Raw genomic sequence first — 26,809 nt, 5'->3', positions numbered from 1 at the left:
ACTCTGGTTCCCACGCAGAGGTTGGGCTTCCTAGGGGCTATCCTGGTCTCCTACCTAGCCGGAGCCTGCTTATTACAACTGCGGTTTTAGGCGATGGCAACAATCATCTGAGGTCTGAAGGCTTTCCCAACGACCTCAGCTCGTTCTTGTCTCAGTCTCCGGGGTCTATGGTTGCCCGCAAGTTTGTAACCAAACACGCCAAGCTCCGCCTCCGTCCTCTCCAAGTCCGGCCCACCTCGGCGTACCGCTTGGACAGGGAGCCAATGATCATAGTAGTCACCGTTCCCTCGAACGCCTTAGGCTCCCTAGAGTGGTGGCTAACTCCCTCCTTGGTGTGGACAGGGGTGCGGTTTCATCCGCCCCAGCCCTCACTGCCCCTGACGGCGGACGCTTCATCTCTCTGCTCGAGTGCTCATGGTCACTCCGAGCTTAAGGCCTTTGGTCTTCTACGGAGCTGGCATTCCTCATCAATGCCCCAAGTATGAGAGTAGTCCGCCTGGCATGCCAGGGGTTCCAGCGGCAGCTGCGAGGCCGTTGTATCTCGGTGTTTACAGCCAACACAACGGCCTGGTGCTTCATAATATTCAGGGGGGACATAGTCCTCCCCCCTTTTTTGTCAGGAGGCCATCCATTTCCGGGTCTTTTGCATGGCCCACTCGATGGAGCTGGCGACGTCCTTTCTCCCAGGCGTTCGGAACGTCTTAACTCTTTGACTCAGCAGGTCTTTCCTGTCTTACGAGTGATCACTCTGCCCCGTGTGAGGCGTCCCGCTTTCCGGAAGTGGAGATGTTGCCTCACACGGACCTGTTCGCTCACCGCGAGAGCAGGAAATGCCAGGTGTTCTGCTCCTTCCAAGGTCTCTCCGCGGAATCGATCTTGGACGCATTCCTGAGGCCGTGGAAAGGCCAACTGCATTATGCCTTCCCACTGGTCCCACTGGTTCATTAGGTCCTGCTCAAACTCCGCAGGGGCAGAGCACGCATCATCATGATCACTCCAGAGTGGTCCAGGCAGCACTGGCATACCACGTTGCTCGGCCTGTCAGCCCAGACCTCATCACTCAGGGCAACGACAGGCTTCGTCGCTCGGACCTGCAGCCTCTTCGCCTCACGGTGGCTCCTGTGTACCTGAGTCGGGGTGACAGGCAGCCTTCCACCTGGTCAACGTACCGGGCCAGGTGGAAGCGTTTCCTTTACAGCTGCAGTACGCTCGATCTTGCTCCTGCTGAGGTCTCGATCCCCTCTATTTGGCCTGCCTCTGGCCTTCAGCGGCAGGACCTGGCGGTATCATCGCTGAGGATACTCTCAGCAGCCATCTCTACCTTCCAGCAGGCTGAGATGGACGTTCAGTGTCTCACGCTCTATGGGTTCGAGGTCCCTCAAGGGCTTGGAGCGCTTGCACCCTCGGGTGCGCCGCCCAGCCCCAACCTGGGACCTCAACCTAGTCTTGGCCAGACGGGTCTCTGAGATCAGAGCTCTTACGGGGGTTCCGCCGTACACTAGGTTTCACAAAGACAAGGTGCAGCTATGACCGCACCCGGCTTTCCTCCCTAAGGTGTTTTGGCCTTTCATGTTACCCACAGCTCAACGCAATGGGCACAACCGTTGCACTCCTTGGACATCTGTGGAGTGCTCGCATTATATTGTGCTGACAGGATCATTTCCTAAGGTGCCCCAGCTCTGCCCCGGTAGCGGGCCAAAGGGAGGGCTTGCTTGTTTTCCTCTCAGAGGATCTCATCTGGGGTGATGGCGGACATCCCCACTTGTTATGATTTGGCTCATATATCCCCAAGCCACATCACCGTGCATTCTACCAGGGCTCAGGCTTCATCTGCCGCCTTGCTGGCTCGTGTTTCTACCCACGAGACCTGTCGCGAAGCTCCATTGGTCCTCGGTCCATACCTTTGCTTCGCAGTATGCCCTGGTTCAGCAGTCAAGAGAGGCTGTAGCCTCTGGCTCAGCAGTTTTATTCTGCCACATTTCACTCCGACCACACCGCCTTTGTAAGGCTTGGGATTCACCTAACTGGAATGGATATGAGCAATCACTCGAAGAAGAAAAGACGGTTACTCACCTTTGTAACTGTTGTTCTTCGAGATGTGTTGCTCATATCCATTCCGCACCCGCCCTCCTTCCCCACTGTCGGAGTAGCCGGCAAGAAGGAACTGAGGAGTGGGTGGGCCGGCAGGAGTATATATCAAGCGCCATGGTGGCGCCACTCTAGGGGGCGACCTGCCGGCCCACTGAGTTGCTAGGGTAAAAGTTTTCCGACGAATGTGCACGCGCGGCGCGTACACCCTAACTGGAATGGATATGAGCAACACATCTCGAAGAACAACAGTTACAAAGGTGAGTAACCGTCTTTTCCTTCTTACCGCCCATGTCGGTCGTTGGAACTGTGGAGCGCGGCTTCACTGACCTCCACACTCCCTAGCAGCTCATTTCGCTATCGTTGTATATAGTAGTTATAGTTATTATTGTACATATATAGATATATAATTGTTAGTTAGTCAGTTATCTAGTGTTGTTAGTGTAGTTTTAGTTGTAGTTGAAGGGATCGGGGGTATCCCCCACCCTTCCCCGCACCAGGAGCTGGAGCTCATGCCCGGCTCATTGGGCTTCAAGCAGTGCTCGGCTTGTCACAAGCCCATGCCAGTTGGAGACCCCCACGACTCCTGCTTGAAGTCCCTCGGGGAGTCGCACTTATCGACCAAGTGCTCGATCTGTAAGTCCTTTAAGCCGAGAACCAAGAAGGAGCGGGACATTAGATTGAGACAGCTCCTTATGGAAGCGGCCCTGACACCTTCGCCCTCGGCACCGAGCGCAAGTCAGCCGGTAAGCAAGGGCACCGCCACGGCACCTAGTGCTACCACCAAAAAACCGGCACTGAAACCGGCCCAGAGCCGCTCCCTCTCCCCGAAGCCGAAGGCAGCGAAGGCGCAGATCATCTCGCCACCAACCGCCCCACAATCAGAGCCTATGCAAAAAGCGGATCGCCCGGCACCGACACCTGCCGCAGTAACGTCTAAGCCAGTACCGTTGACTCCGACCCCGCGAGGGCCATCGAGTCTGGCACCTGGCAGCTCCCCGGTGCACACCATGGTAGAGCTGGCTTCACCCTCTACCCCGGAGGCGTTTGCCGCAGCAAGAGAGCTAATCGCCATCACCGAGGCTCCGTTGCCCTTACCCCCGGCACCGCGGTGCGGTGCGGGTATTATGCTCTATGGGCAAACCGACCCTGACCAGACCAGCTTCGGTCAGTGTGGCAGACCGGCACTGCTCCAGATCGCGGTCCCGCGGAGGCTCTGCATCGAGGCGCCACTCAGGCTCGCGACGTCGATCTCGATCCTGGCACCAGTCGGACTCCCGGCACCGATCGCCTCGGCACCGGTCAGACTCCCGGCACCGTTCACCTCGGTACCGCTCATGCTCTCGGCACCGGTCAGGCTCCCGGCGCCGGTCGACGTCCAGAGCGTCAGCCCGGTACTCCCGGCACCGCTCCAGCTCACGGCACTGCAGTGGGCGCCGCACCTCCAGGAGCAGATCTAGACAAAGACACTCGAGATCCCGGTCGACCTCCCGGCACCGAGCCGGTCGCAGGTCCTGGTCTCACTCCCAACACCGATACCGACACCGGTCACCACTATCCAGAGGTGTGAGGTCTGTCGGTACCTCGGCACCGACTTTCGCCACTCCACCGTGGCCATCTAGAGGCACATGGGCATCCTCCCAGGCGGGTAGCTATTACGAACAGGACCAGGACCCCGAAGTACCGCTGGGAGTGTTCCAAGACCCCCACCCGCAGGACGCAGGTGCCCAACAGTGGGGTTTTTGGACACCCTGGGCTTACCATCAGGCCCAGGGTGCCCCTGTGCCTCAGACACGTTCTACCGCCTCAGAACATCGGGTGCCGGAGGCCACCGTTTCCTGCCTCCCCATGGTTGAGTCGGACAAACAGCCGCCTCCGGACTCCCCGGGTCAACACGAGCAGGAACCAGGCCAAGAACAAGAGACCGCGCAGGATACCCTCATCCCCAGAGTATCCTCCTCCTCCTCCTCACTGGATGAGGCAGTGGCTGGGTCGTCAGCGTCGGGACCCCCGCCTATAGACCTCAGGGCCCACCAGGACCTCCTCTGTAGAGTGGCCCTTAATATCAACCTACCGGTGGAGGAGGTCTCAGAGGTTGAGGACCCGGTAGTGAGCATCCTCTCGGCCGATGCACCTACCCGGGTAGCCCTCCCATTCATAAAGACTATCCAGTCTACCGCCGATAACCTGTGGCAGTCACCAGCCTCCATCCCGCCGACAGCTAAGGGAGTGGAAAGGAAGTACATGGTACCCTCCCGGGGGTACGAGTACCTGTATGTCCACCCTCCTCCCTAGTGGTTCAGTCGGTCAACGACAGGGAACGGCATGGCCAGCAGGCACCGGCCCCCAAATCCAAGGAGGCTAGGCGAATGGACCTCATGGGTCGCAAGGTGTACTCAGCTGGAGCCTTGCAACTCCGTGTGGCCAACCAGCAGGCCTTACTGGGGCGTTATAACTACAACATATGGGCGGAGGTGGGTAAGTTCTCCAAACTGCTACCCCAGGACTCACGCCCGGAATTTAACGCGTTCCTGGAAGAGGGTAAGAAGGTGGCCAGGACCTCCCTACAGGCCTCCCTCGACGCGGCTGACTCGGCAGCCAGAACCCTCGCTTCCAGAATAACCATGAGGCGCATTTCATGGCTTCAAGCCTCCACACTACCCCCGTAACTACAATATACAGTCCAGGACCTACCCTTTGACGGGAAAGGGTTGTTCTCAGACAAGACGGACTCCAAATTACAAAACCTGAAGGACAATCGAGTCATCATACGCTCGCTGGGGATGCATACGCCTTCCACCCAGCGTAGACCCTTCAGGCCCCAAGCACGACGCCCATACTTCCCACCCCATCAGAGGCAGGACCTCAATAGACGGCGTGGCTGGGGGGGCCGCAGACGCCAATCCAGCTCCCAGGGAGGTCAAAGCCAAGGGCCTTCCAAGGCACCGCCGGGCCCCAAGTCTGGCTTTTGAAGGTGCGCCCGGGGACGGCATACCAGACTCAAGTCAGGATCCTTCCCCTACCTTCTCCAACCGCCTCTCCCTCTTCCTCCCGGCGTGGTCCCAGTTAACATCAGACCGTTGGGTGCTACGCACAGTGAAGCACGGATACCACCTGCAATTTGCTTCCTCACCCCCTTCCCGCCCCCTCTTCAGGGACCCCTCTCACGAGCAAACCCTCCTGCAGGAGGTTAGTTCCCTCCTCGCGGCGGGAGCTATAGAGGAAATACCTCTAGGCGAGAGAGGCAAGGGATTCTACTCCCGATATTTTCTGATCCCCAAATCCAAGGGAGGTCTCAGACCCATCCTAGACCTGCGGGGCCTCAACAAATGGATGCTCAAGTTGAAGTTCCGCATGATCTCCCTGGGAACCATTATCCCATCCCTGGATCCTGGAGACTGGTATGCCGCCCTCGACATGAAGGACGCGTACTTCCATATCGCCATCTTTCCACCGCACAGGAAGTACCTTCGCTTCACGGTCAGACATCAGCACTTCCAGTTCGCAGTCCTACCCTTCGGCCTCTCCACGGCCCCGAGGGTGTTTACCAAGTGCATGGCCGTTGTGGCCGCCCACCTCCGTCGGCGGAAAATCCACGTCTTCCCGTACCTCGACGACTGGCTCCTGAAAGGGTCCTCCCAGTCGCAGGTGCGGCGACATGTCGAGGCCGTTACGGACCTCTTCTCCCAGCTAGGCCTGCTTCTCAATGCCGAGAAATCCAGCCTGGTCCCCACACAGAGGTTAGACTTCATAGGCATGACCCTGGACTCTACTCAGGCCAGGGCCTACTTACCTCAACCTCGCTTCCAGACGATTGTTGTGATCATTTGGAGCTTGCAGGCCTCCCCAATCACCTCGGCTCACACCTGCCTCACACTTCTAGGGCATATGGCCGCGTGCACTTACGTGACAAAGTATGCCAGGCTCCGAATGAGGCCCTTCCAAACGTGGCTTCATTCCATATTCCGCCCAAGCATGGTCCACCTGGATGTATTGGTGACGGTCCCCCCCCGACCCTCTCCGCTCCCTCGACTGGTCGCTGACCCCATCCCTAGTATGTGCAGGGATGCCGTTCCATCCACAGCAACCGTCGATGACTCTAACAACCGATGCATCATCCCTGGGGTGGGGGGCCCACCTAGGGGACCTGTGCACCCAGGGCCTCTGGTCGTCCCAAGAGCTGTCACTCCACATAAATGCCCGGGAGCTAAGGGCAGTCCGCCTCGCCTGCCAGGTGTTTCAACGTCACCTGCACGGCCGTTGTGTTTCCGTACTCACGGACAACACAACAGCCATGTATTATATCAACAAACAGGGGGGAACCCGTTCGTATCCCCTATGTCAGGAAGCCATTTGACTCTGGGACTTCTGCATAGCCCAGTCGATAGACCTGGTGGCATCCTTCCTCCCAGGGGTCAAGAACACGCTGGCGGACAGGCTCAGCCGATCCTTCCTCTGCCACGAATGGTCGATCAGACCGGATGTCATCCATTCCATCTTCCAGAGGTGGGGATTTCCCCGCATAGACCTCTTCGCAACCAAGTCCAACAGGAAGTGCCAGGAGTTTTGCTCCTTTCAGGGTCTTTCTCCCAGGTCGATCACGGACGCATTTTTCCTGCCATGGACCCGCCACCTCCTGTATGCCTTCCCTCCGTTCCCTCTGGTGCACAAGGTCCTGTTGAAGCTGCGCAGGGACAAAGCGCATCTAATCCTGATTGCACCTGCGTGGCCCAGACAGCACTGGTTCACCGCCTTGCTGGACCTATCTGTGGACCCCCCAATTCCCCTTCCTCTCCACCCAGACCTGATCACGCAGGATCACGGCACGCTTCGTCACCTGGACCTACAGGCCCTGCACCTCACGGCGTGGCTCCTGCATGGCTGAACACGGCGGAGCTCAGCTGCTCCGCACCGGTCCAACATATACTCCTTAACAGCAGGAAGCCTTCCACTCGCTCAATGTACAGGGCCAGCTGGAAGTGTTTCTCTTGCTGGTGCGCTTCTCAAGGGGTGAACCCTACGCAGACCCCAATTCCCACGGTCCTAGACTACCTCTGGTACCTTAAGCAGCAGGGCCTGGCGACATCCTCCTTAAAGGTACACTTAGCGGCCATATCCGCCTTTCGGCCAGGAGAGGGTGGCCGCTCCGTATTCTCCCACCCCTTAGTCGCCAGGTTTGTTAAAGGCCTGGAGCGTCTCTACCCCCCCGTACGCCGCCCTGCTCCTACCTGGGACCTTAACTTGGTCTTGAACAGGCTCACGCTCACGCCATTTGAGCCACTGGCGACTTGCTCGCTCACGTACCTGTCATGGAAGATGGCATTCTTGGTGGCCATTACATCAGCCAGACGGGTCTCAGAGCTGAGAGCTCTTACAGTGGATCCACCCTACACCGTCTTCCATAAGGACAAAGTGCACCTGCGACCCCACCCGGCATTCCTCCCTAAGGTTGTTTCTGCCTTCCATCCCAACCAGGACATCTTCCTCCTGGTCTTCTTCCCGAAGCCACACTCTTCGCGGCGGGAGCAGCAGCTGCACTCCTTAGATGTACGTAGAGCGCTCGCTTTCTACATCGAGCGAACAAAGCCATTTCGGAAGTCCCCTCAGCTGTTTGTGGCGATCGCAGAACGGATGAGAGGTCAACCAATCTCCTCTCAGAGGATCTCCTCCTGGGTAACTGCATGCATTCGCGCGTGCTACAACTTAGCTCGTGTCCCCTCTAGCCACCTCACGGCACATTCCACGAGAGCTCAGGCGACGTCGGCAGCCTTCCTGGCGCATGTGCCTATCCAGGAGATATGCCATGCAGCGACCTGGTCATCGGTCCACACATTCACCGCACACTATGCGCTAGTCAGACAATCAAGAGATGATGGGGCCTTCGGCGTAGCAGTGTTAAATACCGCCACATCTCTCTCTGACCCCACCGCCTAGGTAAGGCTTGGGAATCACCTAACTGGAATGGATATGAGCAATCACTCGAAGAAGAAAAGACGGTTACTCACCTTTGTAACTGTTGTTCTTCGAGATGTGTTGCTCATATCCATTCCAAACCCACCCTCCTTCCCCACTGTCGGAGTAGCCGGCAAGAAGGAGCTGAAGGGTGGCCAGGTCGGCTGGGATATATATTGGGCGCCATAGTGGTGCCACTCCAGGGGGCGCCCAGCCGACCCGCCTAGGTTGCTAGGGTAAAAGTTTGTCCGACAAACGTGCACGCGGCGTGCGCACACCTAACTGGAATGGATATGAGCAACACATCTCGAAGAACAACAGTTACAAAGGTGAGTAACCGTCTTTTATTGTGCCTGAATGTAGCGTGGTGCCTTTTAAACCTTCTAGGCATCCACTTTGTAGAGTATAGTGATCTGGAAGTTCATATGATGAACAGCTCTTCTCTCTCCTTGTATATGGTGTTGCAGTTATTTCCTTTCTTAAAAGATAGAATGGTTTATGGTATTAGCAGCAATGGAATAAGCCTAAGGTAACTCATACCTCCAAGAATGCAGGAATCATGAACAAATGATGCAAACGTCATGAATGGAATATACAGATGTCCTCAACTAGGTGTGACATTTGTTTGTTCCTTGCATTAAGTTTGTGAGTCTTATATTTTTCCTGCACAATCCTGGCACTCTTGCTGATATGGGAAAGGACTACAGTGCATTCTGTGTCCCATTGTCTGCCTGTTTCAATATTTGCAGAACACCCTTGAGGTTGAATTTTTAAATGAATGTTCAAAAATGAAAAATCTTCCTTGGTTTATTAAACCGATATCAAAGCAGATTTGGAACTGGTTTGTAATTTGAGTGTGGGACTAACTGCCCTGAGAACATTGTCTGTTCAACAGCACAGGTAATGGCAGTGCAAGTCTCAATACGTTTCCTGGCCACTGTGTGCTTCAGTGCTTCAAACCACAGAAACAACTGGAAGTGCAAAGAAGGGCAAATCAACCTCTGATACTCATCAGACCTTGATCCCCCCATGAGACTGCCAACGTGCAGGGGTGCCATTAGCACTAATGTTGGTGGTTTGCAGTCTTTTGTATTGCAGTGCCTTGCTGTGGATGACACCAAATGATAGCACTCTACAGCAAAATGTCAGTGGTGGGAGGCAGGGCTACTTTTGTGATTAAATAAATTAATTTTCAAGTGTTATGTGGATGCCCTCAGAGTGGGAAAAACATCTTGCCATCAGAACCTTCCATACCGAGTGCTGAGCATCGGTGGTCCTTTAAAGAGTTAGCTGTTTGGTCATGTGGATTAAATTCATTCATAGATGCGTCACCTTGCCACTTCTCATCTCTCCTGAGGCCTGGTCTACACTACGCGTTTATACCGATTTTAGCAGCGTTAAACCAATTTAACGCTCACCCGTCCACTCAACGAGGCCCTTTATATCGATATAAAGGGCTCTTTAAACCGGTTTCTGTACTCCTCCCCGACGAGAGGAGTAGCACTGAAATCGGTATTACCATATCGGATTAGGGTTAGTGTGGCCGCAAATCGATGGTATTGGCCTCCGTGCAGTATCTCACAGTGCATCACTGTGACCACTCTGGAAAGCAATCTGAACTCGGATGCACTGGCCAGGTAAACAGGAAAAGCCTCGCAAACTTTTGAATTATATTTCCTGTTTGCCCAGCGTAGAGCTCTAATCAGCACGGGTGGTGATGCAGTCCCAAATCCAAAAAGAGCTCCCGCATGGAACATATGGGAGGTACTGGATCTGATCGCTGTATGAGGAGACAAATCTGTTCTATCAGAGTTCCGTTACAGATGACGAAATGCCAAAGCATTTGAAAAAAATCTCCAGGCTATGATACAGAGTCCACAGCACAGTGCTGTGTGACAAGCGTAACGGAAAGCCAAAGAATCAAATGGACGCTCATGGAGGAAGGGAGGGGGTACTGAGGACTTCAGCCATCCCACAGTCCCCGCAGTCTCCGAAAAGCATTTGCATTCTTGGCTGAGCTCCCAGTGCCTGTAAGGTCAAACACATTGTCCGGGGTGGTTCAGGGTATATCTCGTCAATTTACTCCCCTTCCCACCCCGTGAAAGAAAAGGGAAAAAAGTCATTTCTTGACTTTTTTCAATGTCACCGTATGTCTACTGCATGCTGCTGGTAGACACGGTGCTGAGGCAATGAACAGCAGCATCCTCTCCCCTCCCTTCCCTGGTGGCAGACAGTACAGTGCAGTAGAACTGGTAGCCGTCCTCGTAATCAGCCCGAGAGTGCTTCCTGGCTGGCCTCAGGTGATGTTGGCCAGTGGCACCTGGGTAAAAATAGGAATGACTCCCAGTTATTCCCGGCAGATGGTACAGAACGGCTGGTAACCGTCCTCATCATAGCAACTGGGGGCTGAGCTCCATCACCCCCCCCCCTTCATGTCTAAAGAAAAGATTCTGTACTGCCTGGACTATCATAGCAGCGGGATGCTGCGCTCCTCTCCCCTCCACCGTTTAATGTCCTGCCTGGACTATCATAGCAGCTGGAGGCTGCTTCCCCCTCATTTTATCTCACTAAAAACTCAGTGTTTCTTATTCCTGCATTCTTTATTACTTCATCACACAAATGGGGGGACCCTGCAACGGTAGCCCAGAAGGGTTGGGGGAGGAGGGAAGCAACGAGTGGGGTTGTTGCAGGGACACGCCCTAGAATGGCATGCAGCTCATCTTTTCTGTGGGATCTGACACGGAGCGACTATGCTCTCTGGTTCTCTGATACACTGATTCTCTAGCACACTTGCCCCATATTCTAGGCAGGACTGACTCTATTTTTAGATACAACATTTTTGTCTTTGCGCCCCCGACCGACCTCAGCAAAGGTCAGCCAGGAGCACCCACAACAGCAGCAGATGGTACAGAACAACTGATAACTGTCTCTATCTTGCAAAGGCAAATGAATGTTGCTGTGTAGCGCTGCAGTACCGCCTCTGTCAGCAGCATCCAGTACACATACGGTGACAGTGACAAAAGGCAAAACGGGCTCCCTGGTTGCCATGTTATGGTGTCTGCCAGTGCAATCCAGGGAAAAAGGGTGTGAAATGATTGTCTGCCGTTGCTTTCACAGAGGAAGGAATGAGTGACGACATTTACCCAGAATCACCCGCGACACTGTTTTTGCACCATCATGCATTGGGATCTCAACCCAGAATTCCAATGGGCGGGGGCGACTGCGGGAACTATGGGATAGCTAAAGGATAGCTACCCACAGTGCAACGCTCCAGAAATCGACGCTAGCCTCGATACATGGACGCACACCGCTGAATTATTGTGCTTTGTGTGGCCATGTGCACTCGACTTTATACAATCTGTTTTACAAAACCGTTTTATGTAAAATCGGAATAATCCTGTAGTGTAGACGTACCCTTAGTTACATCAACATTGGTCTTTTTACTTGCCTGAGTTCTCTGATGAAGTTTCTTTTACTTGCTTCCAGCTCTAAACTGACCTCTACTGCATGTGAACAATCATGACGACTGGCATTGTGCATCTGGCACCAAGCCATTTTGAGTCTGGAGGAGTGTGGGTGGCTGAGGTAGCAGGCGTGTGCACATGTGCAAACTATGTACTTAGTGAACTGGAATCAAAAGCTTCCCTAGGATCAGGGATATGTTAACTTTGGTTAGAAAGCTGATGCCTTTACATTTTTGTCATTGCTGGGGATACCCTACTCTCTTAGGTCTCGTTATTCAGCTCCAGGACGTGGAATGGCTTAAGCCTGCAGCCCTTTGTCTGCAAGGCATCAAAAAGGGTTTAGTTACTGTACAAAGCTATCATTTTTTCACAAGGAGAGGGAAGTGAAATTTCATTGAGCTTTAGGGTTGATTTTCATCTCTTAGTTAGGGTGCCACAGATAGAACCCTTGCTAGAAAGCAGACTGAGGAGAGAAAATTCAGCCCACATGTTCAGGATTTAAGGTCAAGAAAGATTCAAACTTAGGGTATGGCTACACTTACAGTTTTGCAGCGCTGGTAGTTACAGCTGTGTAGGGCCAGCGCTGCAGTGTGGCCACACTGACAGCTACCAGCACTGCAGTGTGGTCACATTTGCAGCATTTGCAGCGCTGTTGGGAGTGGTGCATTGTGGGCAGCTATCCCACAGAGCACCTCGTCCCATTTTGGCACTGTGGCTTGTGGGAAGGGGAAGGAAGTGTGCGGGTCTTTCCGCTTCCTGTTCCAACGCCCCATGGTGCTTTGCTACACATTCCGAGCAGTTTGGCGGCATTGTGAGTCTGCAGCGCGATTTCTGAGATTTCTGTTACAAATGGAGCCTGAGCTGCTGAGGGCCTTGCTGATGAATGTTACCAGCACATCACGCATGGCAGTGGAGCTATTCCTTCAGCTTCAAAGTGAGAGTGAGGAGTCAGACGATGATATTGAAACGCCTGACGCTCAAGACACTCATTTGCTTGTGGCAGTAACAGACATGCTCAGCACCGTGGAACAGCGCCTTTGGGCTCGGGAAACCAGCACTCAGTGGTGGGATCACATTGTCCTGCAATCCTGGGATGATGAGCAGTGGCTGCAGAACTTTCGGATGAGAAAAGCCACTTTCATGTCACTGTGTGCTGAGCTCGCCCCTACCCTGTGGCGCAGGGACACGAGATTGAGAGCTGCCCTGCCAGTGGAGAAGCGGGTGGCTATTGCAATCTGGAAGCTGGCAACTCCAGACAGCTACCGATCGGTGGCGAACCAGTTTGGAGTGGGAAAGTCCACCGTTGGAATGGTGCTGATGCAAGTTTGCACAGCCATTAATCGCACCCTGCTAAGAAGAACTGTGACTCTGGGGAACGTGCAGGACATTGTGGATGGCTTTGCAGAAATGGGTTTCCCTAACTGTGGAGGGGCAATAGATGGGACGCATATTCCTATTCTGTCACCACCCCACCTGGCATCAGAGTACGTGAATCGCAAGGGGTTTTTCTCCGTGGTTCTGCAAGCGCTTGTGGATCACTGTGGGCGTTTCACTGACATTTACTCAGGATGGCCTGGAAAGGTGCACAATGCACGCATCTTTCGGAACAGTTCCCTGTTCAGGAGGCTGAGGGCCGGGACTTTTTTCCCAGACCGCAAGATCACAGTAGGGGACGTCGAAATGCCCACTGTGATCCTTGGAGACCCCGCGTACCCCTTAATGCCCTGGCTCATGAAACCGTATACAGGGAAGCTTGACAGGAGCAAGGACCGGTTCAACTACAGACTGGGCCAGTGCAGAATAACTGTGGAGTGTGCTTTTGGCTGTTTGAAAGCCCGCTGGAGGTGTCTTTATGGGAAGCTAGATTTGGGGGAAAGCAGCATCTCCGCTGTTATATCCGCGTGCTGTACCCTCCACAATATTTGTGAAGGGAAGGGTGAAAGATTCAGTGAGGAATGGACCTCTGAGGTTCGACGCCTAGAGGATGAATTTGCACAGCCAGAGAGCAGGGCTACTAGGGAGGCCCAGGAAAGGGCTTCAAGGATTAGGGATGCTTTAAGGGAGCAATTTGATGCTGAGAGCCAACAGTAATGTTTGGTGCCTTTGCTGTGCTTTGTTCTACCTTGGGGTACAATATTTACCACTTCCTGCAATAATAAAACGTATTGTAAAAGCCATAAAATCCTTTATTCAAAGTACAGTACATAAAAGGCCAGGGGGGTTAGGGTGGTGGACTGTACATTCAGAGGTTTGAATATGTCCTGTTTTGATTACTGTTCAATGTCTAGTATCAGAGGGTAGCCGTGTTAGTCTGGATCTGTCAAAGCAGCAAAGAGTCCTGTGGCACCTTATAGACTAACAGACGTTTTGGAGCATGAGCTTTCGTGGGTGCATCTGAGGAAGTGGGTATTCACCCACGAAAGCTCATGCTCCAAAACGTCTGTTAGTCTATAAGGTGCCACAGGACTCTTTGCTGCTTTGTTCAATGTCTGCTTCACTTCAGGATTACTATGCTGCAGGGTAATGGGGGTGGAGTGAACAGGGTAAGAATTATAGTTATCAGGGCTGGTAGGTGATCGTACAGGTGTTGGGGGCAGCTGGGGGTAATAAGAAACTGGCTGCTGGAGAAAGGTGTTTTGAGCAAATACTGGGGAACAAGAAAGAGAACTTTGGGAGGGGTGTGGGTTACCACGGTACAGATCTGCCTGCATGGCTACGAGAGACTCGAAAGACTCAGTTTGGCGAGCCAGGAGGCTTATCATCTGCTTTGAGGTTTTTTTGATAGCCAATTCCTTTCTCCTGCTTTCTGTTTGCCTCCAGTCATACATTTTCTCTCTCCATTCATACATTTTCTCTCTTCATTCCTGTGTCTTCCTACTTTCTCTGTTGTAGTGATTCATAACTGCTTTGATCAATTCTTCTTTTGATTTTCTGGGATTTCTTCTCAAGTTCTGCAAGCGACGTGAGGCCGGTGATCCGCCTGCATTAGTCAAGGTCACTAGAAAAAACAAAGATAGAACTATGTAATACACAGAGGCTACATTGTTTATTATTACACAGTGAAGGAGTTTTTAGACTTTTTGTAGCATCCTTCCCACATACCTCACATAACACAGAGAGGCCAGGGAAGCGAAGGCATGGCGAGCAATGGGGTGAGTGTTTCTGCCCTGAGTGCACCTGGGAGGGGGAATTGACCGATGGGTCACTGGGGTTTATCTGCACTGGGTACAGGAGGTAGCTGGTGTCCTGCACAGGATACAGTAGTGAACAGGAAGGTGGTGAGCTGCTGGCGGGGGGGGGTCCACGTAACTGCCGGCCTGCTGGTGGGGGGGGGGGGGAGACACAGCTGTGCTGGCTGCCTGCTGGGAAGGGTGGAGGAACACCGGAGCGCACCGCGGGGCTGGATGCCTGCTGGGAAGGGGGTGGGGAGACCGGAGCGCACCGCGGGGCTACCTACGTGCTGGAGGGGGCGGGGGAAGACTGGAGTGCACCGTGGGGGTGGCTGCCTGCTGGGAGGGGAGTGGGGGAAGACCGGAGCGCACCGCGGGGCTACCTACCTGCTAAGAAGGGGGGGGAGACCGGAGCGCACCGCGGGGCTACCCACGTGCTGAGAAGGGGGGGGGGAGACCGGAGCGCACCGCAGGGCTGGCTGCCTGCTGGGAAGGTGGGGGGGAGACCGGAGCGCACCGCGGGGCTACCTACGTGCTGGGGGGGGCGGGGGAAGACCGGAGCGCACCGCGGGGCTGGCTGCCTGCTGGGAGGGGGGTGGGGGAAGACCGGAGCGCACCGCGGGGCTACCTACGTGCTGAGAAGGGGGGGGGAGACCGGGGCGCACCGCGGGGCTGGCTGCCTGCTGGGAAGGCGGTTGGGAGACCAGAGCGCACCGCGGGGCTACCTACGTGCTGAGGGGGGGGCGGAGGAAGACCGGAGCGCACCGCGGGGCTGGCTGCCTGCTGGGAAGGCGGTGGGGAGACCGGAACGCACCGCGGGGCTAGGGGGGTGACCGCGAATCTGGCACCCTGCACTCAAGTATCCCTAAATTCTCAACAGGGTTTCCTACTGCCAGATATATCACTGATGCATGTTACCTGGGAAGAGAGGGAGGGTCTTCTACAGCAATGTGGATTCCGCCCTGGCCCCTATGCAGCTTGCCTGTGTGCAGCCATGGTCCCCCCACCCCTTGCTGCACAGTGGATCGGACGAGTTAGCCTGACTGGGATAAGGACCACGGTGGCTCTCCCGATAAACTTGAGAAAGCAAATTGCGCACGCTCTGGCTGCAACTTTTCAAGAGATTACCGAGGCCGATTACAGAGACGTGATAGAGCAAATCAATGGGCTATTCCACATTTAGGCATGCATGCAGGCAGCCATAACCCAAACCCTCCTCTCCCAAAACATAAAAATCTGCTTACCCCGAGCACGCTCCTCGGTTTCTTCCTCACCAGCAACTTCCCGCTGCTGCGACTGGCTAGCCTTCTCCTGGCTTGAGAAGAGCTCCTGGCTGCATGCCTCCTGGGACACCGAGGTGTCTCCCTCCACGCCAGTAGCCTCACTGTCGGTTTCCTCTACACCCTCCCCCACTTCTCCCTGCTCTGAACTCTCCATCGTGGTCCTCGGATTGGCAGTGGGGTCACACCCAAGTATGGCATCCAGCTCCTTGTAAAAACGGCAGGTTGTGGGGGCAGCTCCTGAGCAGCGATTTCACTCACGGGCTTTGCAGTAAGCACTCCTCAGCTCTTTTATTTTGACCCTGCACTGCAACGCGTCCCATTCATGGCCCCTTCTCAGCAAGGACTGCGATATCTGCCCATAGGTATCATAATTTCTCCTTCTGGAGCGCAGCTGTGCTTGCACAGCCTCCTCACCCCAAACACTGATGAGGTCCTGCCGCTCGGAATTGTTCCATGCTGGGGCTCGTTTGGGGCATGGAGGCATGGTCGCTGATTGATTGAATGATTGATTGCACTCCACACCTGGCTGAGCAAACAGGAAGGGGATTTTTAAAATTCCCGGGGCATTTAAAGGAGGGATCAGCTGAGCCCAGGGCAGTGGAGTGTGCATGATTACCAGAGAGGCTTCTAAGGTATGCTGGGATACCTCCTTATACCACGGAGGTCAATAAAAGCGCTGGTGGGTGTCCACACTTGCTGACCAGCGCTGGAATCCCTACACCCAAGGCTCGACCGGGTGTACAGCCAGCGCTGCAACCAGGGAGTTGCAGCACTGGCCGTGCTTTGCAAGTGTGGCCACATCCTAAGTTGCAGCGCTGTAACCCCCTCACCAGCGCTGCAACTCTGTAGTGTAGCCAAGCCCTTAGAAGCAGTTTCATACTGACATTCTTTAGAGGTGGGCCCACAGCACTGGTTCTGAACCCCTTCAGAATTTCCGGATCTGGATCCAAATTTCATGGCTCAGAGCTGCTTCTGCAATAGAACTAAAGGGAACACTGAATCTCCAAAGTCCCTAATCACTGACAAACTTTGTATTTGGATTAACATCTGGGTCTTCTCTCAGTGGAGTCATGCCCATCTGTATAGTTGTCAAGTCACATTTGTCTTAACCATACTGAAGCATGCTAATTTATACGCTTCAGACAACTGGTAAAGTGCATTAAGACTGTGGGAAAAAATGGCCCTGCTATCTTCCTCTTATTCAGAATTAGCTTAGGTTAATTTTTGTCAAGAGGCTGAGACGGAAAAGCACTCCAGATCATAGGAGGCAGTCCGGCTGTCATTTCCACTACACACACAGGCACATTCTTTCAGGAGGCGATGAGCATTTACATTGGAGTTTTGCCTGTCAGTACTCAACCAGTTTTAAATTTTTGGCATGCTAGTGCATAGAACTTTTTTAAATGGTGGTGGTATTTTTTTTTCCAAGCAGGTTTTTGACAAAAATGGGCAAATTCTTGGGCTTCAAGAAATAGGTCAGCCTTTTGGGGAGTAACCATTTCTGGAGGTTTTGATTTAAACCTGCCGTTTTTTTCTTCATGAGTTTTACATTCCCTGTGGCAGAATTTTATTCTGCTATATCAAAGGTCCTGCTCATTTTGTTTTTGTTTGTTTGTTTGTGATATAATTACTTTATTTTTTTGTGAAAGATAATATGTTTGGCCAGCACACTTCCATTAAAATAAAAAGGCTATTAATTTTCCAGCAGAGTGGCCTCTAAGTAGGAAGGTGAGGACTCTCCTTGCAGTGGAGCTCCATAGATGACAGAATAAAGATATTTTTGGTTAATAAGCCAGATTAATCTTAACATTAATTGAGTTATAGAATACCCTGTGTCTTTTTGCAGTATATTTGTGGAACTAAGTTTTTTATGTGTGTTTGGGGGAGGTGGGCCGGGGGTTGGCCACATGAAACCAAATGATAATCAGTTTAGGAAGCCTGCCGATGTCAACTCTGTAGCTGCAGTCATTAAGGCTTGAAAATGTCGTTGGCCATTCATTCTTATACCATATTTTTCATATTCATATATAAGGAACCATACATTGTATTTCTTCTGCCATTGTTACATAAGAGCAAACTGTGCCGCAAGAAACTGTGTCTTATGAACCAGTCCTACTGTTCTGTCTCTTTCCTAGTAAAAACTTCACAATGGAGGAATATAGAGTTTGATGACATTATTGCCATCTAATGGTGGTAAATTTACTTTTTTCCCATCTGTTTTACAGAATATGACTCAGAAACCAAAAGAGTTCAAGACATTCTTTCTGGAATAGAGAAACCACAGGTACGTGTTCCAGATTTACAAAAAAAGATGACTTCAAAAATATGCCAAGTGTATTTTTTTTATCCGTGATACAATGCTGGTGAAATACAGGGTGGCATCTGAATTGTTATATGCTAGAATGTTGTATAAATGTATTTTTCATCCAAGAACATTTTTGTGAATCACAGTTTTACAGTCCAAAGTACACACTGAGGCAAAAATCCCAGTCCATACAGTGGGCATAATTTCTAGGTGTCTTATAGCATATGCTGGAGCTTAATTAATGGCTATTTGTAGAGCACTTTGAAATCCTTGGATGAATTTATTAATTTTACTAATTTAATTAATGTGTTGTATAAGGTAATGCACATATAAGAACATAAATAATAAAAATACTTATTTACCTGATATCAATTCTCCTGTCCACTGCCCCCCAAAAACTTTAATTTGAAATAATAAATTAGGAATTAAAAACCAAAACACTGACAAGAAAAAAACAAATTTAATAACTTTGAAAAGTTTGGAAAATATGTTTTTGTTGCAATTTAGACCCCAGTCCTGCAGACAGATGCACCAGTGCAGACATTATGTTCACATAATAGTCTGGACTCCATACATTTTAAAGTCTGCACCGGTGCATCTGTTTGCAGGATCAGAACCTTATTCAATGAAGGAATAAATGGGGAATCGAAATCCCTGCAGACTTGAAGTTGCAATGGTTCATGCAGCCTTCCCCACCCGCCCCAATTTAATTTTTTCCCTACAAACAAATGTGTCATGACAAATGTGATTGATTTCATAGTTTTTGGCCAACTCCTCTGTACTGTTCTATTGCAAGTAACATGCCCTTGGTGTATATTCATGAGAAGTGGATAGTTCTGCAGAGGAAAACTAGTTCACTATTGTGACTGCTGTAGAATTGCTGTAGTGAGTATACTCTAAGAATATTGAGACGAAATAATTTATAAACACTACATGTGACCTGGTTAGTGAGGTGCTGTTATTGTGTGATGGGTTGTAAGACTTTCCAGTATGAGTATATTGTTCTAGCTTAATAGGGGGCTGTGGGAAAAACAAGCAGGGAAGGATCCCAGTGGATCCTGATAAGAATCTCCAAACAAATGGTTGGGGGGCAGTGACAAGACAATGGGGGAAACTGTTAGCTTTGAGGATACTATATCCTGTTGCCAGTGAAGATGCAAGCTTTGTATTGCCAGGCAGCAAGCCCAGAGATCAAAAGAACTCTAAACAGTTAAAAGGCTCTTCTCTGGAGAGGAAGGTATGTGTGTGTCACTTGTCAGCATCTATTCAGGGAGAAAAGCTAACACAGAGAGAGACTCCCCAGAGGGACTCTAAAGGAGTGGGGCTTTCTCAGATCCAGGGAATGGTGCGCCTTAACAAAAGACAAGCATGTATATAGACTGGTTTATTTTTTAAGATCTGTCTTCTCTTAAATGCTTCGGTTCAAAATAAATAGCACTGTGCTTTAAGAAGGCTGTTTGATTGCTGGATGCCACTGTCATTGCCCCTGGAGGGAACAGAACTGCAGGATCTGAGGGTCAATCAGACCTGCTGAGATGCAGTTAGTACCAAGGGAATGCTGCCCTAAGGCCTGGCCTGAGAGTGGGTGAATCATATGGTTCCATCCAAAGACTGGCGATGGCTTGAGGCCTGAGAAGGGATATGCTCAAAGGCACTTTGCCCACTGATCCATCTCTGAGACTGCAGCCAACATTCTAAACCTCTGACAAGTCCCCAAAGCCACCATTTAAAAAAGAAACTTTCCTTCCTTCCTTCCCCCCCTTCAAATGTAGAATCGTCCATTCCTCAAACGTGCACGCTCAAAGTTACAGTGGCCCAAAATGGCATCAATGACTGTTTTAATGTCTGCTTAGAGAGACAAGGTGGGTGAGATAATATATTTTATTGGACCAACTTCTACTGGCAAGAGACACAAGCTATTGAGCTACATAGAGCTCTTCTTCAGACCTGGGAAAGGAACTCAGAGTATTATGGAATATTCCAGAGCTAGATACTGGAGACTGATACCATTAGACAGGAGGAATATCTAACCTTGGAAGATCCTGAAAATTCTGATGTTAAATCTTTGGGTATTTTTTGTAGAGAGAAGCTATTTTAGAAGTTTCTATGGTTACCTCTGAATCCTGTATAATTGAACTCATGATAACTATGGCTATGTCTACACTATGTACCTTTTAGCAACACAGCTGTGCCACTACAGCCATGCCACTAAAAGGCATGCAGCGTAGCCGCTGTTTGTCAGCAGAAGAGTGCTCACCTGCCAACAAAGTGCTGTTCACACTGGCGCTTTTCATTGGCAAAACTTTTTTGTCATTTGGCTGAATGACAAAAGTTTTGCCAACGAAAGTCCAGTGTACACAAAACCTAAGAAACTTAGCTTTACAGGCAGAGGGATAAAACAATAGTACCATTTTTAAACTCTCTAGAACATTCCTAAAATAGCTTTTATTGGGGTGTGGGGGGGGCACCTGCTGAATACATGATGGGATGGTGTGACCCTTGTATTGGTACATGTTTGGGATGACCCGCGTACTTCCCTGTAACTTTAACACTCATAAGTAACAAGGCTATCACAACCTCATGCTAATAATAAATTTATATTGCTTCCCTTTTTTCACCTGAGTGGCTAATCAAAGTTTGGGGCCCTGTGGGCGTTCCAGAAAGGAGTAGAAATTTCTGATAGTCAGGTATTTGTTTGGTGCAGGTTTGTTTATTTTCAAAGAACGAATAAAGCCCTGTGACTTTGAACACAGAGAGAATCAATAGCAGAAACAGCTTCTTTTGCTCACAATGCCAGAGCACACTCTTATCCTGCACCCTGGCCCAAAAACCTTTTTCCAGGTTTCTTCCATATTTTCATCTGCCCCTTCAGGCTGTCTCTTTCTCACTGTCTCTCTCTGTCTGTTTCTGTCTGTCCTGAGTTTGCGTGATCTTTTTTCCTACACACACCTATCCGAAACAATACTCAGACAAAAGCTCCTGAGTGAGTGCAGACTACTTTTGTCTTAGGTGAGGCATATGCTTATAGTTATATTAATTGAAGGGTGAGTTCACACCTATCAATCTCAATGGTGTTTTAATTCAACCTATAACAAGTCTTCACTCAGCTCTTAACAATAACGTAGGCTACCATCATTTGTTGTTGTGTGTGTGTGTACATGTACATATATATATAACATACACACTCTACCTGTATATAATATGTTCATGTAGTTTTTAGTGAGAAAAATGGTGTAATGCTATTGCTTCAATAGTAGTAAAATATTTGTAGCCCAAGCAGAATGTTTATAAAAGAGAAAAATAAAATTGTTTAATAAAAGAAATACCATGTATGTAAAACAAATGAAGTAATAAGGCATCAGTGAATCCGTTGGAAGTCGACTGAAATTCAAGCAATGAGACAATATCTAATGTTGCCACCTATTTTGGGAGATTTCATGTAGATCATACCAAATTTTCTCTTTTATAAGGCAGCTCTTTTAAAGATTAGATTTTTCCCAGGATTGTTTGTTTAACCTGAAATCCTACTGAGTTTCCAGTTCCTAATGTCACAGACAAGGTACTCATTCTCTGAAGCAGCCATCTTCCTAAGAGAGGAGAAACCCGAAGCAAAGCTTCAGAAATGGCTGAGTGCCGCTGTTGTGTTCAACTACAATGGAACAGATCTAAATGGCTGCAGAGATGCTTGAAAGGTTATTGCATCCTTTCAGCAAATGCTGACAACTGCTGTGTAGGAGGGTAGTGGGGGAGGTAAAGAAGCAATACAGGTATGCTGGGTCTGAGTTCAAATGAAGATTGGCTTTGTAATAAAGAGCCTGTTCCTGCTGTCCTTTCAAGTCATCAGGATTTTTGCCTGATTAAGGACTGCAGTGTCAGACTATGATTTGAAAGGGAAAACTTGACCTCGTAAAAGCTATGAGCTCATTCGACCCACAAGTCCTTCAAACATTGCCCTCTGGGGAGCAAAGGAATACTTCATTTAGTGTAGTTCGCACACTTACAATAAACCTCCCCAAATCATCAAAGGCTTGTGAACACTAGCCCAAAATCTCAAAGTAAACTTGTATGGAAATGTTCGCCCTTGTTCATGACCTGAATGACTGGAAGAACTGATATTTATCAGTCTTGTAACTTTAATAAAGTAGTGCAAGGGTTGGGATTATTTATTTACTCCACCACCTTTTCTGTAGCTTATAAAGCAGACATTTACCATGTAAGCTGAGAAGCTTGCAGGAACTAATTAGCTGTGCTTTTTACTTGACACAGAAAACTCCCATGACAAAGAATGTGTAGTTACTTCTCGACCTTAAAAAAAAAAAAAAATCTGTAAAAATCAAATACAATAGCTTGTAGGACAAAGTGGCTCATGTTACCCAACTGGAAAAGGTACTTCTGACAGCATGGGCCTTATCCTCTGCATAAAGACAGTACACAAAGGGGAATCATCTCCCCAAATGATAAAGAAATCTTCCAGTTCTTAATATTTTGGTAGGGTAGAATTAAGACAGCATTAAAAATGAACAAATCCTATGCAGAAGTATTTCCTGTTTAGAATTAATACCACATTTAAGTGTTTTATACCAGTACTGCAAGTTCAGTGTTTAATAGAATAAAAGCATTCTATTTCCAATGGAGAAGTAGTGGAAGCTCCTTCTTCTCTTGAAAACAGGTCTGAAAAAAACATATAAAACAGGTCTGAAAAAAATTCTTTGGTTAACAATCACAGACTGGCTGAGGAAAGAAGAGTAGATGTTATAATGAAATGAAATGCATGAAATGAATCAGAATCTGACCTCCCAGTTTAAGCTTTGGAAAGCTGGAGTAAGATAAGAGGGAAAGTCCTCTCATAGATCAGTAACTGGTTAAAAGATGGGAAACAAAGTGTAGGAAAAAATGGTCAGTTTTCAAAATGGAGAGAGGTAAATAGTGGTGTCCCCCAGGGGTCTGTACTGGGGCTAGTACCATTCAACATATTCATAAATGATCTGGAAAAAGGAGTAAGCAGTGAGGAGGCAAAATTTACAGATGATACGAATCTACTCATGATAGTTAAGTCCAAAGCAGACAGCTAATTGTTACAAAGGGATCTCACAAAACTGGGTGACTGGGCAACAAAATGGCAGATGAAATTCAGTGTTGATAAATGAAAAGTATTGCACATTGGAAAACATAATCCCAACTATGCATATAAAACGATGGGGTCTAAATTAGCTATTACCACTGAAGAAAGAGATCTGGGAGCCATTCTCTGAAAACATCCACTCAACGTGCAGCGACAGTCAAAAAAGCAAACAGAATGTTGGGAATTATTAGAAAAGGGATAGATAATAAGAGAGAAAATATCATATTGCCTCTATATGAATCCATGGTACTCCCACATCTTGAATACTGCGTACAGATCTGGTCGCCCCATCTCAAAAAAGATTTATTGGAATCAGAAAAGGTACAGAAAATGGCAACAAAAATTATTAGGGGTATGGAACAGCTTCCATATGGGGAGAGATTAATAGGACTAGGACTTTTCAGGTTGGAAAAGAGAGGACTCATAGTGGATATGATAGAAGTCTGTAAAATCATGACTGGTGTGGAGAAAGTAAATAAGGAAGTGTTATTTACTCCTTCTCGTAACACAGGAACTAGGGGTCACCACATGAAATTATTAGCAGCAGGTTTAAAACAAATAAAATTAAGTATTTTTTCACACAATGCACAGTCAATCTGTGGAACTCTTTGCCAGAGGATGTTGTGAAGGCCAAGACTATAAACAGGGTTCAAAAAAGAACTAAATAAGTTCATGGAGGATAGGATCCATCAATGGCTATTAGCCAGGATGGGCAGGGATGATGTCCCTAGGTTCTCTTTGCCAGAAGCTGGGAATGGGCAACGGGGATGTATCACTTGATGATTACCTGTTCTGTTCATTCCCTCTGAAGTAGCTGGCATTGGCCACTGTCAGAAGATAGAATACTGGGCTAGATGGACCTTTGGTCTGACCCAGTATGGCTATTCTTATGTTCTTAATTGCATTGTCTTGACAAGAGGAACTTTGTGATTGACCTCAGTGGGTTTGGAATAGCTATGACGCTCTCATACGCATAAAGAAACAGTTCAAGAGTGGGTATTGGGCCAGATCTTATCCAAGTGATCAGTATCTTCTGAAAGGTGTTCAGCTCCTTCAGCTGCCATTGGGACAAATAGAGAGCACTGAGCACCTTTCAGGATCATGCCTATTGTTTGGAAGTTGAATAGTTGGGCCTATATTCTTTCTTCCATAGCAAGCATAATATTCATTGATCCTTGCAGAAGTTATTTGTTCATACCGAGAAGCAACTTAGCCACTCATTAAAGAAAACATTGAAGATACACAACCTGTGGCCAGAGACTGTGGTTTCAGACTGAACCTGTTGGCTCACTGGACAGCAGATTGTATTTCCGTTAAGTCATACAAATTTATTTGTTCCAAATTCTCACTCTCCTGAGGATAGTACTATTGTGGTCTGCCATGCTAAAAATGTGGACTCCGAATTTCAGTTTGTCACTTCATCTAACAATTAATCCCATTTATATATAAATAACCTTTAGTGCGCGCCATGCAGGCTTTGCAAGAGTGTCAGAAAACCTGTTTGGCAGTTTCAGTGTTCACTTAGCAATTATTTTAATTGTTGGGTTACCTGTTTATTTTAAAACTCAATTTGTGACATCAGCCATTACTGTATGTTCACCACCACCACCATCACAAGTCAGTAGAAGAACTGAAACCTGCTTATTCAGCACCAAAAGGTTAAACCTGTAGCACTTCAGCTAATGGAACAACTCCCTTAGCTGATAGCCATAGTAAGCTTTTATCCTTATGTGAACCAGCCTACGCAGAGCCCTGTTGACTTCAGAATATTAAATGTGTACCTGTATTTTCTTGTGGGCTGCCCATACGATTTACTGTTTCTCTTACATTAAGAGAAACTTGACTTTCTACAAATCACTGAAGTTCATTAAAGGACAAGGCTTTTTACCAAATAGAGAGCATATATACGTGTGTCCTAGCTAGTAGTCATAAAAAAAAATTTCAATAGAACATTGGCTGGATATTGTGTATCAAGTTCCAAATCCCTGTCTGAATGTATGAAAAACAATTATGCAAGCATATACCATAATAACAGAAGAAATCTCACAGTAGTTCATCTGGTAGTAATGTATGTCCAAAAAAATATATCATTTGGATCTTTTTATTGCTAAATTCTCTTTAGCCTGTAAAATACTTAATTGATATCAAATGTAATTTTTTAACTCTAAATGTGTTTAGTTTTGGCTATGATTTCATTCTATTAGGATACCTAAGAGATTTCAATTGCTTTGTCTGACTTGAGACTTTGAGCTTTTCTTATAGATGTCTGGCTAATCCGGTGCAATTTTTAACCAGTTGAGTTGTTTGAAGCAAACAGTGATTGTATAACCTCTAGGACAACAGTAAGCGAACAAGAAATGATAAGAAAATTGGTGTAAGACTAATCTGCAAATGGTTCTTGAGAAAAATTTTTGATACTACTTAACATTTCATGTTCTACAATTTCAACTTATGTTGCAGAGATATTTTATTTTGAGCATGATTGACTAAGTTTACTGACATTAAACTAAAATGTTGTTGGTAACTTTGTGAGCAATGTTTACATTAAGATGAGAAACACTTTATGGTTTCACCCCCTTCTCAGTAGGTTAAAAAATCTCAGATTTAGGAGTTGGTTTAGAAGGCATCTGCTTAATATATCAAGATCAGGAACAACAGCTGGGGTGCTTTTCAGCTATAGGCAATGTATTTTTCAGATGAGATGTTAAATGATCTGCATTATGGGCATTAGAGATTTCCAGAGCTCTTTCTTGCTGGAAAGTGCGTCTTTAAACTTGGATATTCCAACCACATTCCCAATGAAACTACATTTTTGAAAGCTATATTGGACCTCAAAGAGTAAATTCCAAGTACAGTTGCACAGCACATTAGTTTTGCAAGTACTGTTATCATTAATGGGAGAGGAGTGCCAGATTTATGTGGAAAAGTATAGAAAATTTATAACTGAGTCTCTAAATCATTCAGCTTCTTACACATTCTGAAATAACAGAGATTTTTGCTCTATAAGTTTTTTGGAGGAATCTGCTAGAATGATAAAACTTGTAAAAGTTGACATAGCAGAAATTAATAAGAAACATAAAACCTTGTTTGCTGGAATGTAACTTCAGCTCCTCCTCATATAGGCTATTTTTTTTCACTGTTACATTTGACATTGCAATTTTAAGAGATTAGTCATTTTCATTACCTAAACTCAAGTGATTATGTGGCAGAGTACTCAGGGCTATAAAATGATTTCTCAGGGATTTCTTCAGAGGAGTTACTTAGAAGTACAGTACTTTCTTTCCAGGATAGCCACTGTAAACATTGATTTTAGAAGCATTAACGTTTTTTCCTCTCTCAGCATGGTATCAGAAGTCTGTTCAAATGGATGAAATGATGAATATGATGCTTCTGGCATTATGCCAGCAGATTGTCCTGGTAAGGAA

At 48.4% G+C, this 26,809-nt stretch overlaps 1 protein-coding gene across 2 annotated transcripts in view; it reads left to right on the top strand.

Moving 5' to 3' along the window:
• Positions 1–26,809, top strand: part of FNDC3B (fibronectin type III domain containing 3B) — a 408,921-nt gene that overhangs the window by 244,968 nt on the left and 137,144 nt on the right. For both annotated transcript variants that reach the window (XM_030575639.1, XM_030575641.1), the window contains one exon: positions 18,183–18,241. In XM_030575639.1, the coding sequence (XP_030431499.1) occupies positions 18,183–18,241 (59 nt within the window). The remainder of the gene's footprint in view (positions 1–18,182; positions 18,242–26,809) is intronic.

The sequence above is a fragment of the Gopherus evgoodei genome, chromosome 9 (assembly GCF_007399415.2).
Source record: "Gopherus evgoodei ecotype Sinaloan lineage chromosome 9, rGopEvg1_v1.p, whole genome shotgun sequence".
NCBI classification, from domain to species: Eukaryota; Metazoa; Chordata; order Testudines; family Testudinidae; genus Gopherus; species Gopherus evgoodei.
This window is presented reverse-complemented; position numbering and strand designations above follow the sequence as displayed.